This window comes from Artemia franciscana, chromosome 12, assembly GCF_032884065.1.
Source record: "Artemia franciscana chromosome 12, ASM3288406v1, whole genome shotgun sequence".
Taxonomy (NCBI): domain Eukaryota; kingdom Metazoa; phylum Arthropoda; class Branchiopoda; order Anostraca; family Artemiidae; genus Artemia; species Artemia franciscana.
This window is the reverse complement of record NC_088874.1, coordinates 12,391,290-12,405,434: the sequence shown is the minus strand read 5'-3', so window position 1 is coordinate 12,405,434 and position 14,145 is coordinate 12,391,290. Positions and strand designations below refer to the sequence as shown.

The window sequence follows — 14,145 nt, the reverse complement described above, 5'->3', positions numbered from 1 at the left end:
GCTCTTGATTTGTTTGTTCTAGAATCGTGTTCCGGATTACAAGAATCACAAGATCCGGATTAATTTTATATTCCGGGAAGAAATTTGTGATTTTCAGCGTTTTAAAATCAATTGTTAATGATTCCTAGCGGTATTGTTAATAATCCGTTTAAAATGACCTGATTCATTTTTGACTTGACACCCATGCCAAGTCTGTTTTTTTGTTCTCTTTCTTGTTGTATTTCTGTTTGTTATTGTGACCAAAGGTTTCATGTTTTCTGTGCAAGTTTTTGTATTGTATTTTTCTAGTCTCCTACGGTTTTAAAATATCAACGAAAGTCGACAATTTTGCTATAATTCAATAGTTGAGATTCAGTTCTACACATCTACCGAATTGCATTTTTGAAATTAAGTGTACACGGTCTTTTAAGTTAAAAATACACTCAAAACTGATCGAAAACATAAATTTTTTATAATTCTCTTTAGCAAGTTTAGATCCGTCTTCGAGAAATAGTCAAAGTAATATCATAATCCTAGCTCGGTAAATGGATAGATCTACGGCAAATGAATTCAATGGTGTAAGTGCCTTGTCTGTTTGGTGCAAGTAACAGCTGTGGGGCCGTCGCAGGCGTGGTTGTTTCAGTGAGAATACATACCATAAGGTACGGCTAATTTATCAATAATTCTAGTTAATAAACTTTAAAAGTGAATGAAACCGGTTGTTACTAAAATATTAATCGCTATGGCTATTTACAGTTTTTTGTTCCCTTTTTTTGGTAAGCAATAGCGCTCATTAAATCTGTTATTCCCGCTATAAGAACAGTAGCTAAGAGCTCATATGGCACTTCTGACGAGGTTGGAAGAGCCAAGAGCTCATATGTCATGAGCTCTAGCAAAATTCTAAGAATCAATGGATTGATTTAAAAGGAAAATCAGAGGCTCAATGCCGGTCGGGATCTAAAATAAGAGCTCTGAGACACAAGGTTCTTCTAAATATCAAAATTCATTAAGATCCGATCGCCCAATCGTAAGTTAAAAATACCTCATTTTTTTCTAATTTTTCCTCTCCCTTCAACACCCCCCCCCCCAGATGGTCGAATCGGGGAAAACAACTTTATCAAGTCAATTTGTGCAGGTCCCTGACACGCCTACCAATTTTAATCGTCTTAGCACATCCAGAGGCACCAAACTCGCCAAGCAGTGGAAACTCCCCCCCCCTAATTCCCCCAAAGAGAGCAGATTCTCTCCGGTTACGTCAATCACGTATCTACGACATTTGCTTATTCCACCCAGTTTCGTCCCGATCTCTCTATTCTAAGCGTTTTCCAAGATCTCTGGTTCCCCCTCCAACACACCCCCCCCCAATATCACCAGATCTGGTCGGGATTTAAAACTAGAGCCCTGAGACATGAGTTCCTTCTAAATATCAAATTTCATTAAGATCTGGTCTCCCGTTCTTAAGTTAAAAATACTTCAGTTCTTCTAATTTTTCCGAATTAACACCCCCCCCCCCCAATTCCCCCAAAGAGAACGGATCCGTTCCAATTATGCCAATAATGTATCTAGAACTTGTGCTCATTCTTCCCATCAAGTTTCATCTCGATCTTTCCACTCTTAAGTTTTTTCCAAGATTCCCGGTTTCAGAGGTTTCTGTTTCCCGCCTCCAACTCCCTATGTCCCGGATCCGATTCGAAATAAAAATGGAGCATCTGACACAAAAGATCTTTCTATATATCAAGGTTCATTAAGATCCGACTACCTATTCGTAAGATAAAGAAACCTCAATTTCTCCATTTTTCAGGATTTCCAGTTTCCCCCTCCAACTCCCCCCGATGTCTCCAGATCTGGTTGTGATTTAAAATGAGAGCTCTGAAGCACAAGATCCTTCTAAGTATGAAATTTCATTTAGATCTGATCAACCGTTCGAAGTTACAAATGCCTCATATTTTCTATTTTTTTTTTCAATTACAAACTCCCCCCAACTCCCCCAATGAGGGCAGATCCGTTCCGGTTATGTCAATCATGTACTTAGGATTTGTGCTTATTTTTCCCACCAAGTTTCATCCTGATCCCTCCACTCAAAGCCCTTTCTAAGATTCCCCCCCAACTACCCCCAATGACACTGGATCCGGTCGGGATTTAAAATAAGAGATCTGAGTTACGAGGTCCTTCTAGATATGAAATTTCATTAAGATCAGGTCACTCCTTCGTAAGTTAACACCTCATTTTTACTAATTTTGCAGAATCAACCATCCCCCCCCAACTCCCCCAAAGAGAGCGGATCTGTTCTGGTTATGTCATTCACGTATCTAGGACTTGGCTTAGTTTCTCCATCAAGTTTCATCTCGATCCCTCTACTCTAAGCATTTTCCAAGATTTTAGGTTTCCCTCTCCAACTCCTCCCCAATGTCACCGGATCTGGTCGGGATTTGAAATAAGAGCTTTGAAACACGATATCCTTCTAAAAATCAAATATCATTAAGATCCGATCACCCGTTAGTAAGTTAAAATACCTCATTTTTTTCTAATTTTTCTGAATTAACCTTTACTCCACCCCCCCCCCAGATGGTCGAATCGGGGAAAAGACTATTCCTAATTTAATCTGGTCTGGTTCCTGATACGCCTACCAAATTTCATCGTCCTAGCTTATCTGGAAGTGCCTAAACTAGCAAAATCGGGACAGACCAACCGACAGACCGACAGAATTTGCGATCGCTTTGTCACTTGGTTAATACCAAGTTCCATAAAAATGGATCCAATGGATGATGTAAACTGCCGTAATTTAAACTTTTGATACTTCTGAACAATGTTAGCCCAGTATAACTGAATTGAAAATGTAATAACTGGTGAAATTCTTAATTAAGACAGTGAAAGTTGGTTTTGTATTAATTGTTATAACTATACATAGAAAGGTAGTCTGATCTAAAAAAAAATTGACTATATAACCAGCACTGTATCCAGGATTTTTTTCCTGGGGGTGAGGGCTACCAAAGGTATGTTCCTTGGGGAAGGGGAATACTAAAATAATGTTTATTCGTTGGTAGGGGGCTTAAGGGCTTTTTTAACTTCAAAATAAGTCCAATTTAAGAGTCGAATAAATACTTTTTATGTTTTTAAGAGAAATATTATTTTTACCTATTATTTACGACTAATTTACGAGCCTTAGATATATTTCTGGAGAGGGGGGGCCTAAACCAGTCCTTCCTGGATTCCCCCTACATGCAATATTTATTATCTGTGTGGTTTTGGCGAAGAAAGCTGAACTAGGATTTTAAGAACAAAACAGTTGGTAGTCGCATTAATCAAACCTTCAACAGCATTGATGAGAAATACTAGTTGCCGGTGTGTTAATATTAGAAAAAAAAAAAGTAAAAAATAAAAAAAAGATGTTTTTCAGAGAAAATTAGAGACCTACACTAACTAAAATAAAAATAATTCAAACTAAAATGAACAAAATCTCTGTCAATGAATAAATGAAACCCAAACGAACACAATTCCAATTAATAATCAAGTAAACTTAAGACAAACAGAAATTACCACAAACAGGAGCAGGACTAACGCTCTTTCAGCCTTTTAAAGGCCAGAACGTCAACTTGCTCCTCCCTGAACACCTTTTGGAAGTTTTAACTTAATATCCTTAGCCGTTCCTGAGGTATTGAATATACGGTATTTTAACAACTTGGCCGCACATAGTGTTCTTTTGATGTATCTCGCTACTTAACCATGAATAAATTATAATTCTCATAAAAGAATACTGGGAAAAGTTATTTTGATCTGGATTGGAGACGAAAAATGCTTAGCTCCTCCCGAATACCAAAGACGAAATGTCCTTGCCTCAGATTCCTCCTTTCCTCTTCCCAAGAGCACCTGAAAATTTTAACTCCATTCCCAAGACATGGTGACATGGTATTGCCATGAACTGGAAACAGAGATTGTCTCTCGATTACCTCTGTCCCCTCCCCAAGTTAAAATTAAAATCCACTTGCCCCTCCTCCAATACCCCCTCAAAGTTTCCACTCGTTCCTTAAGCGATATCAAAATATAATAAATAATCTGAAAACATGATGCGTATATCATTGTTGTTTCCTGTGTATACTTTTGGGAAACACTGGAAATCTTGTTGTAAAGAAGGATCCACCTCGGCTGAAGTACGATTAATCAGGAACAAAATTTTGTTGACCTATTGTACTGGATTTTTCAAATATTTTGAACAAAATGCCTATCTCAAAATTTTGATCAGGCGTCTCTGGGGCGTCAAAAGACGGCCATGCTCCAAAAAAGTGCAATGGAGGGAGACTGAATGCCCTCCTACCAGTTTTGACTCTTAGAAAGGGCATTAAGATTTTCTTTTTTTCTAATCAAATGAGCTCCCTTTGAAGTGTCTACGAACCTTCCTTCTATACAAAATGTCCTGGTCGGAAAAAATAAAATACTCACTGAAGCCATTTTGTTTTTTACTTAGGCATAGCAGTAGCGCTGCCGTTGATAGTCACTCATCTCCCAAGGCTGTTGTTCAGAAAAGTTGCTAAAAAAAACAATTGATAGTGCTGAAATGGTGTCCTAAACTGTCATGAGAAGCAAATATTAATCTTGTGTGAACATTCGGAACATATTTAACCTCAACTTTTTTGTACAAGACATCCGTTAATTCAGGCCTAAGACACGATCTTCTGCTGTTACACTGATCCTGACCCATTTTAAATTCCTATAGACAAAACTTGGAAGTTAAAACTGGTAATCAAGTTTGACAAACACTCTCAAGTGAAACCAGCTTTGAGTCATGTTTTAAGGCCTATTCAAAGTCAGTTTCTTAGCTGCGATGCAGAATGCACTCAATAGTTGTTTGCAGGAAAAGATGTGCATATATAATAAATCTATTCCATATACTACAAGCATTCTAGACTTAGATCCTCCAACGCCTAGTGGCGTATGGGACAGAAAAGGTTGACCTCCACGTCAGACGATCCTGAGTCGGACACCACAGCTCATTGAAGGATGTTCTTAGTCAATAAAATTCGACAAACAAATCTGTCAAGTCTGTCCAGTCTTATCATATCATGAGGCTTGATTAAATGACACATAATTGAAGAAAAAAATCAACAGCAGCTTAGATACTAATAAAAAGCTACTGAAACCTCAATAACAATAAACAAAACACCTAAGCTTGAATTACCACACTTAATTTCCTTACTTCTGATATTCTGTCTGCTGAAAAGAAAGCAACAGCGAAGAAACTTTGAACAGCCTGTAACTCACTAGCGCTGTCATGATGTGCTAGTTGACCCATGTGCACATATGTACTCTTGTGGACCCTATGCTAAGAAAAGGCGAACAGACAAAGCCTTACAAATTTTTACTTTTATTTTGAAACCACACCTTACAACAGCACCTTAGAAAACCATAACTATATCACAGGAAGATTTTTCTTACTGTAAACCTAAACTTGGAATTTAGATTACGAAGCCTCAAACTTGAACAGTTCTGGATGTAACTTACAATCTACAAATAATGAAATTTTGAATATGCTAGCTATGTCATGGCATGATTAGTTGATCAAGTTTGCTAAACTTCTATCAAAAATGAATAAAAAACAAGTTTTGATGCTTTACTAAAATCTACAGATGAACTTTACGAAGATAGGAATAGAAAAAAAAATCACCTTAACTTTAGAGATTTCAAGGTGACAAAATTTATTAGGATTAGAATTTTATTAGGATTTACTAGGATTGAGGACTAAGCTATTCAAACAAAATTCAAGTCCTGTGAAAAGCTAAAAATTTTATTTTTACCCTCCAGTAAAATTTTAAAAAGTGGAATGATCACTTATATGTAAAGGGATGTATGTTTATAGCCAAATTTTAATAAATTAGGCAGACTGGAGGAAACAGAAATTAAAATTTCAAAAACAAAATAGATTTCTTGAGAAGAGGAAATAAGTTCAGAAAATCATTCTCAAACTTCTAGTCAAATTTTTATATATAAGGCATACAAAAACATAAAAAAAAGTTCAAGCTAGATGGCGTTATTCAATAAAGGTAACCAACTCTTAACATTACGGAATAAGAGAACCCGGTTTAAACATATCAACAGCAAAAATTGAAGAATTAGTTGATATTTTCCCATGTTTAGTATGAAATTATAATGTTTAACTGTAAGATATCAAACACTTTGGATTCTTTCTCCAAAATAAAACTAGCCAGTTTTTCAATTGTGACCAAGTGACTTTCAGTATAAGGTTAATTCCCGTCCCTCGTTTTATGAAGCAAGTCTGTCGGTGGAATATGGTCTTTATAGACAAATTTATGGAGGCGATATGGGATTTAGGGCTCATAAGGGCCCTATGGACTCAGCTAGCTGGTAATCTGCTCGGACAATTATTTGATTTCAAACACTAGTGGCAGACCATTAAACAGTAAGAAGATTCGAATCTTGTATTTTTTAAAATTTGGTCCTTAGAGTATAATTACTCTCCTAACTCAATTTTTTATATTACCTTTTTGGGTTGGATATTGTCTACATAGCTGCGTCCACTTTAGCTTAAGGAAAGGAAATGTAATAATCATATCATTTGAAAATATGCAAAATTCTTAAACAAACAAAAACCTACACAAAGCATAAACTAGATAACAGACACTAAGGAAGATAGATCCTTAGGAAACTTAACTTTAGTTACATCTAGTTAAAGCCTTCTTTGGTCCCCAACTACCACAGAAAAAAAGAACACATAAGAAATTAAAAAGGAATTGATGAAAATGAAAGATTCAATGCTTCTCAAACACACTGCAACTAATGGCCAGAGCAGAGTCCCAAACTATGAAGCAAATTGTGATATGATTCATTCATCCTTTTATAAAGTAAGGCCATGGCTTCGTAAACATCTTTTCTTATTACTTCCCAAGATACGTCATCATAGCTAAAAGAAAAAAAAAGGCAAAATGAACAACGGCATAATGAATAAAAGGTTATATTTATGCAGTTTAAGGTGGATCTCCGAGGTTTGAAGCCAATGCTATTTTCCTATAGCAGTGAAATGCGTATTAACAGCAGACACGAGCAGATTCTTTGATGAAAAAATTATTGTGGCTTCATTGAAAGCTTTGACATGAATAGGCCGAACAAATTCGCATTTTTATTCTTTAGAGCTTCATAAAAAATTAATTAGTGGGGACACCTCTAATTTTTAAAAGTAGTAATAAAATTACTTTTAGAAGATGTAGAGAATTGTAAAGTAGCCTCTCGATTTGCCACAAGATTTCAAAATTTTTGGCCGTGAATTTTTTTTTTTATTATCATCAGTTTCCTTTAAAATTTGCTATTTAAGATATCCTTCCTTTACTATTTAAAAGAGTTGTACTAATTATACAGCCTTGATTTTTGTGTCATTTTGTAGATCTTATATTGATTAATAATGCCAAAGATTCTTAAGTTTGTAGTTATAAGAGATGATTTTTAGCAATAATTCTTAGTATTCAAGATTTTCTCCTTTCTCATTGGCTTAAGCACTCCTTAAGGGGTTTGCCAGAATATCATTAAGAATGTTGACATATCCTTATTATTACGACCAGATTTAAAAGGAAGTTGAAAACATGTATAATTGGCAACAACACCTTGATGCAATATCATTTTTAACACCTCATACGAATGGGAATTTGTTAGGTTACACAGCTGTTACAAAGCAGATAAAATTATTGGCCTTTAAAAGTAAAGAAACACCGATTGTAGGCCTATAAAATGTATGAACATTATTTTTAAAAAGAACATCATTCTTAAAAATATATCATTTTAAACATTATTGGCCTTTAAAAGTAAAGAAACACCGATTGTAGACCTATAAAATGTATGAACATTATTTTTAAAAAGAACATTATTCTTAAAAACAAATCATTTTAAACATTATTGGCCTTTAAAGGTAAAGAAACACCGATTGTAGACCTATAAAATGTATGAACGTTATTTTTAAAAAGAACATTATTCTTAAAAAGAACATTATTCTTAAAAACACATCATTTTAAACATTATTGGCCTTTAAAAGTAAAGAAACACCGATTGTACGCCTATAAAATGTATGAACGTTATTTTTAAAAAGAACAATATTCTTAAAGACACATTATTTTAAACATTATTGGCCTTTAAAAGTAAAGAAACACCGATTGTAGGCCTTTAAAATGTATGAACATTATTTTTAAAAAGAAAGTTATTCTTAAAAAGAACATTATTCTTAAAAACACATTATTTTAAACATTATCGGCCTTTAAAGGAAAAGAAATAGCGATTTTAGGCCTATAAAATGTATGAATATTATTTTTAAAAAAGAACGTTATTCTTTAAAACACATTATTTTAAACATTATTGGCTCTTAAAAGTAAAGAAACGCCGATTGTAGGCCTATAAAATATACGAACATTATTTTTTTTATCTAAAGTTGTAGGATATTCGTCCATTTTAGTTCCACGGGATCTCATTTTATTCCCAATAGTGCCGTATCTTAGAATATTTTGGTTTTTCCCCAACATCTCATATAGTTGACGATTTATAGGCTCGTTCATAAATGACTGATTACCCCGGTTTGGAACCGCGGTAATCATATACTTTGCTTTACGGAGTTAAAGTCATATGTTCCTGAAGGTACATAATAAACATTGGGCTATCTTGCCCTGGGGTCATAAATACAGGTAAGGGAGGAAGGAAACCTCTTAGGGGTATTTAATAAATTTTTGAATCTACTTATATTTATATACTATTCGTCAAAAACAAGAGCTAAGAGCTCATATGGCACTTGTGACGAGCTCAAGAGGAGCCAAGAGCCAAGAGCTCATGTGATATGAGCTCTAGTAAAATTCTAAGAATCAATAGCTTGCTTTAAGAGAAAAATCAAAGGCTTAATGCCGGTCGGGATTTAAAACAAGAGCTCTGAGACACGAGGTCCTTCTAAATATCAAAATTCATTAAGATCCGATCGCCCACTTGTAAGTTAAAAATACCTCAATTTTTCTAATTTTTCCTCTCCCTTCAGCCCCCAAGATGGTCAAATCGGGGAAAACAACTGTAAAGAGTCAATTAGTGCAGCTCCCTGACATGCCTACCAATTTTCATCGTCCTAGCACGTCCGGAAGCGCCAAAATCACCAAAGCACTGAACCACACCACCTAAGTCCCCCAAGAAAAGCGGATCCAGTCCGGTTACGTCAATTACGTATCTACGGCGTTTATAAGCGTTTTCCAAGTTTTCTGGTTTCCCCCTCCAACTCCCCCCCCCCCCAATGTCAATAGATCTGGTCGGTATTTAAAAGAAGAGCTTTGAGACATGAGTTTTTTTTAATTATCAGATTTTATTAAGATCCGGTCACCCATTCTTAAGTTAAAAACACTTCAATTTTTCTTATTTTTCCAAATTAACAACTTCCAGCTCCCCCAAAGAGAACGGATCCATACCAATAATGTCAATCTCGTATCTAAAGCTTGTGCTTATTCTTCCCATCAAGTTTCGTTCCGATCTCTCCACTCTAAGCGTTTTCCAAGATTTCCGGTTTCCAAGGTTTCTGTTTTTCCCTCCAGCCCTCTATATCCTTGGATCCAATTCGAATTGAAAATGGATTATCTGAGACATAAGATTCTTCTATATATTAAGTTTCATTAAGATCCTATCACCCATTTGTAAGATACCTCGATTTTTACGTTTTCCAAGAATTCCGGTTTCCCCCTCCAGCTCCCTTCAATGTCATCGGATCTGGTCGGGATTTAAAATGAGAGTTTTAAAGCATCCTTCTAGATATCAAATTTCATTAAGATCTGAACACCCGTTCGGAAGTTACAAATACCTCATTTTTTATAATTTTACCGAATTACTCCCCCCCCCCACTCCACCAAAGAGAGCAGATCCGAGCCGGTTATGTCAGTCACCTATCTTGGACGTGTGCTTATTCGTTCCACCAAGTTTCATCCTGATCTCTCCGCTTTAAGCGTTTTCCAATATTTCCGCCCCCCCCCCCCTAATGACACTGGATCTGGTAGGGATTTAAAATGGGAGATCTGGGTTTCGAGGTCCTTCTAAATATGAAATTTCATTAAGGTACGATCGCTCTTTCATAAGTTAAAACACCTAATTTTGTGTATTTTTTTAGAATTAACCCTCCCCCTCCCCCCAACTCCCCTAAAGAGAGCAGATCCGTTCCGGCTATGTCAATCCCGTTTCTAGGACTTGTGCTTATTTTTACCATCAAGTTTCATCACGACCCCTATACTCTAAGCGTTTTCTGAGACATGCTATCCTTGGAAATATCAAATTTCAATAAGGTCCAATCTCTCCTTCGTAAGTTGAAAATACCTTATTTTTTTATTTTTCAGAATTAACCCTCCTCCTCCCAACTCTCCCGAAGAGAGCAGATCCGTTCCAGTTGCGTCAATCTCATATCTAGGACTTACGATGGTTTTTACCACCAAGTTTCATTCCGATCCCCCCACTCTATGCGTTTCCCATAATTTTTGGTTCCCCCTTCCAGTTTCCCCCCAATATCACCGGATCCGTTCGGAATTTAAAATAAGAGCTATGAGACACGATATCCTTCCAAACATCAAATTTCATTGATATCTGATGACTCTTTCCTAAGTTAAAAATACCTCATTTTTTCTAATTTGTCGGAATTAACCCTTCCCCCCCCCCCAACTCCCCCAAAGAGAGTGGATCCGTCCAGTTACATCAATCACGTATCTACGATATTTGCTTATTCTATCCACCAAGTTTTATCCCGATATCTTCACTCTAATCATTTTCCAAGATTTTTGGTTTCCCCCTCCGCCTCTGGCTACTGTCACCAGATCTTGTCAGGGTTTGTAACAAGAGTGCTGAAGTACAAGATCCTTCTAAATATAAAGTTTCATTAAGATCTTATCACCCGTCCATAAATTACAAATACCTCATTTTTCTAATTTTTCCAAGTTACCCTCCCCCCAACTCTCCCAAAGAGTGCAGATCTGGTCCAGTTACGGCGGTTACGTATCTTGGATGTGTGCTTATTCTTCCCACCAAATTTCATCCTGACCTCTTCACTCTGAGCGTTTTCCAAGATTTCTGGTCTCGCCCCCACAACTCCCCCCAATGAAACTGGATTCAGTCAGATCTAAAATAAAAGATCTGAGTTGCAAGATCCTTCTAAATATGAGATTTCATTAAGATTCGATCACTCTTTCGTAACTTAAAAATACCTCATTTTTTCGAATTAACCGTCCCTCCACTCCCCCCTACAGACGGTCGAGTCGGATAAATGATTATTTCTAATTTAATCTTGTCAGGTACTGATTTTTCTCATTTTTCACAATTAACCCCCCTCCCTACTTCTCCAAAGAGAGCGGACCCATTCCGAATATGTGAATCACGTATCTAGGATTTGTTCTCATTTTTTCCACCAAGTTTCAAACCGGTCTTTTTTCTGAATTAACCGTCTCCCCACTCCCCACAGATGATCGAATTGGGAAAACGACTATTTCTAATTTAATCTAGTCTAGTTCCTGATACGCCTGCCAAATTTCATCGTCCTAGCTTATCTGGAAGTGACTAAACTAGCAAAACAGGGAAAGACAGACAGACAGACTGAAAGAATTTACGATCACTATATGTCACTTTGTAAATACAAAGTGCCACAAAAACTTACTAATACCACAGAAATTTACGAAACTTTTTCTAAGACCTTTTAAGCCCTGGAAGCAAGAGATAAATTAGGGTCTAACTCGGTGTCTTCAAGTATCGCCCTGATTTACGAACAATTAGCTACAACTGAAGCCCAGCTGGAGAAAATAAGAAGTCATCTGCTGGAAAATATAACCAATCAAATAGTTCGTGGTAACGAACTGTAGTAAGGAGCGACCCGGCTCAATAGTAACCGAAACTCTAAAAAATGGAATTTTGATACCAATAGTTACATCGAAAGAATCGCATTTTGATGCTGATTTTAAATATATAAGTTTCATCAAGACCAGTTATACCCATCGAAAGTTACGAGCCTGAGAAAATTTGCCTCATTTTAGAAAATAGGGGGAAACACCCCCTAAAAGTCATACAATATTAACACCATCAGATTCAGCGTATCAAAGAACCATAGAGTAGAAGTTTCAAGCTCCTATCTACAAAAATGTGAAATTTCGCATTTTTTTGCCAGAAGACAGATCACGGATGCGTGTTTATTTGTTTTTTTTATTTGTTTGTTTTTTCTTTTTTTTCCAGGGGTGATCTTATCGACTGAGTGGTCCTAGAATGTCGCAAGAAGGCTAATTCTTATGGAAATTAAAAGTTCTAGTGCCCTTTTTAAGTGACCAAAAAAATTGGAGGGCACCTACTCCCCCTCCCACACTCATTTTTTCCCAAAATTCACCGGATCAAAATTCTTCGATAGCCATTCTATTCTCCATCGTCGAAAAACCTAATAACTATGTCTTTAGGGACGTCTCACTCCCCCGCAGTCCCCGTGGGAGGGGCTGCAAGTCACAAACTTTGACCTGTGTTTACATATAGCAATGGTTACTGGGAAGTGTACAGACATTTTCAGGGGGATTTTTTTTTGGTTTAGGGGGGATTTGAGGGGGGAGGGTTACATGGGAGGATATTTCCATGGAGAAACCTCTCATGGGGGAAGTGAATTTCAATTAAGGTGGCGCAGGATTTTCGAGCATTATTTGAAAAAACAATGAAAAAATAAATATGAAAAGTTTGTTTCTACTGAAAGTAAGGAGCAACATTAAAACTTAAAACGAACAAAAATTATTATGCATATCAGGGGTTTACCTTCTCGTTATACCTCACTCTTTACGCTAAAGTATTTTTAGTAATTTCAACTATTTATTCTACGGTCTTTGTGATTCAGAGGTCATTCTTAAGGAATTGGGACAAAATCTAAGCTTTAATGTAAAGAGCGAGGTATCGACGAGGGTTGAACCCCCTCATATACGCAATAAAAACATACGGATATAGAAGTTCGTTACGTAATTTCATTCGTATGTACGTATATTTTTTGCCAATGAAAACGTTTGTAAAAAATTAAAAGTTCTAGTTGCTTTTTTAAGTGATCAAAAACTTGGAGTGCAACTAGGCCTCCTCCCTCGCTCCTTTTTCTCAAAATATTCCGATTAATTGCAATTAATTCATATGCAAATTTCGCTTTAATTATTATGTGCGGAGAGCCAAGATCAAAACATGCATTAATTCAAAAACGTCCAGAAATTAAATAAAAAATCAAGCTTTTTTAAATGAAAGTAAGGAGCAACATTAAAGCTTAAAACGAACAGAAATTACTCCGCATATGAAAGGGGCTTTTCTTCCTCAACGCCCCACTCTTTACGCTAAAGTTTCTTACTGTTTTAAAAATAAAGTTAATAGAAAGAGTCAAACTTTAGCGTAAAGAGCGGGGTGTTAGGAGGAAAAGCCCCTATCATATACGGAGTAATTTCTGTTCGTTTTAAGTTTTAATGTTGCTCCTTACTTTCATTTACTTTCAGTTACTGAAAAGTTCAATGAGCCAAATTCACTGAAAAAAGAAGGTACTGAACTGATAATCAGCCAGGTTTATGATTCAACCACGCTCGAGTTTAATCCATAGTTTGCAAAAATTGAGCAGGCTCTACTAGGTAGTCTGAGATTTCAAACTGAAAATTTGTAGGAGAGAATTGGTCGAATAGAAAAAAAGCTTGATAATTATGATCAAGAGTCCATGCTTGATAGCCTTGTATTTCATGGGTTAAAGTAGTTACCTGGTGTAGACACTCATACGACGATATCTAATATTATAAATAGCAAAATGTCTGTGCTAGGCCCTTTACTTTATTTATTTTACGTGAACATGATGCACGTTTATCTAAAGGATACATATATTACTAACATTATTGCTAACAAAATTTGCAAAATCTGCAGATAATTTAATAGCTAAAGCTCATATTACTCTCAAAAGATTAGAGATGTTTACAAGTTTAAGTTTGCTGTGTGTGAATGCAAAGAAAAATTTTTACTGACATTCTGTGGAGTGGGTGATTCTGTTGATGTATTCAGTAAAGTTCTATTTGGTGAAAAACCTATTTTACAAGCTATATCACTGCGGTACCTCGGCTTCCATATTGATTCTAATCTATCGTAGAAGCATCATAGCGACATTATCTCCAACAAAGTTGCACTTGGAGTTGGCAT

At 36.2% G+C, this 14,145-nt stretch overlaps 1 protein-coding gene across 1 annotated transcript in view; it reads right to left on the bottom strand.

Annotated features, from left to right (window-relative positions):
* Nucleotides 1–5,322: 5,322 nt before the first annotated feature.
* The window catches only part of LOC136033699 (uncharacterized), a 65,606-nt gene continuing 56,783 nt past the window's right edge, over nucleotides 5,323–14,145 (bottom strand). Inside the window, exon 11 of the mRNA XM_065714548.1 lies at nucleotides 5,323–6,892. Within this exon, the coding sequence (XP_065570620.1) occupies nucleotides 6,766–6,892 (127 nt within the window). The 3' untranslated portion in view covers nucleotides 5,323–6,765. The remainder of the gene's footprint in view (nucleotides 6,893–14,145) is intronic.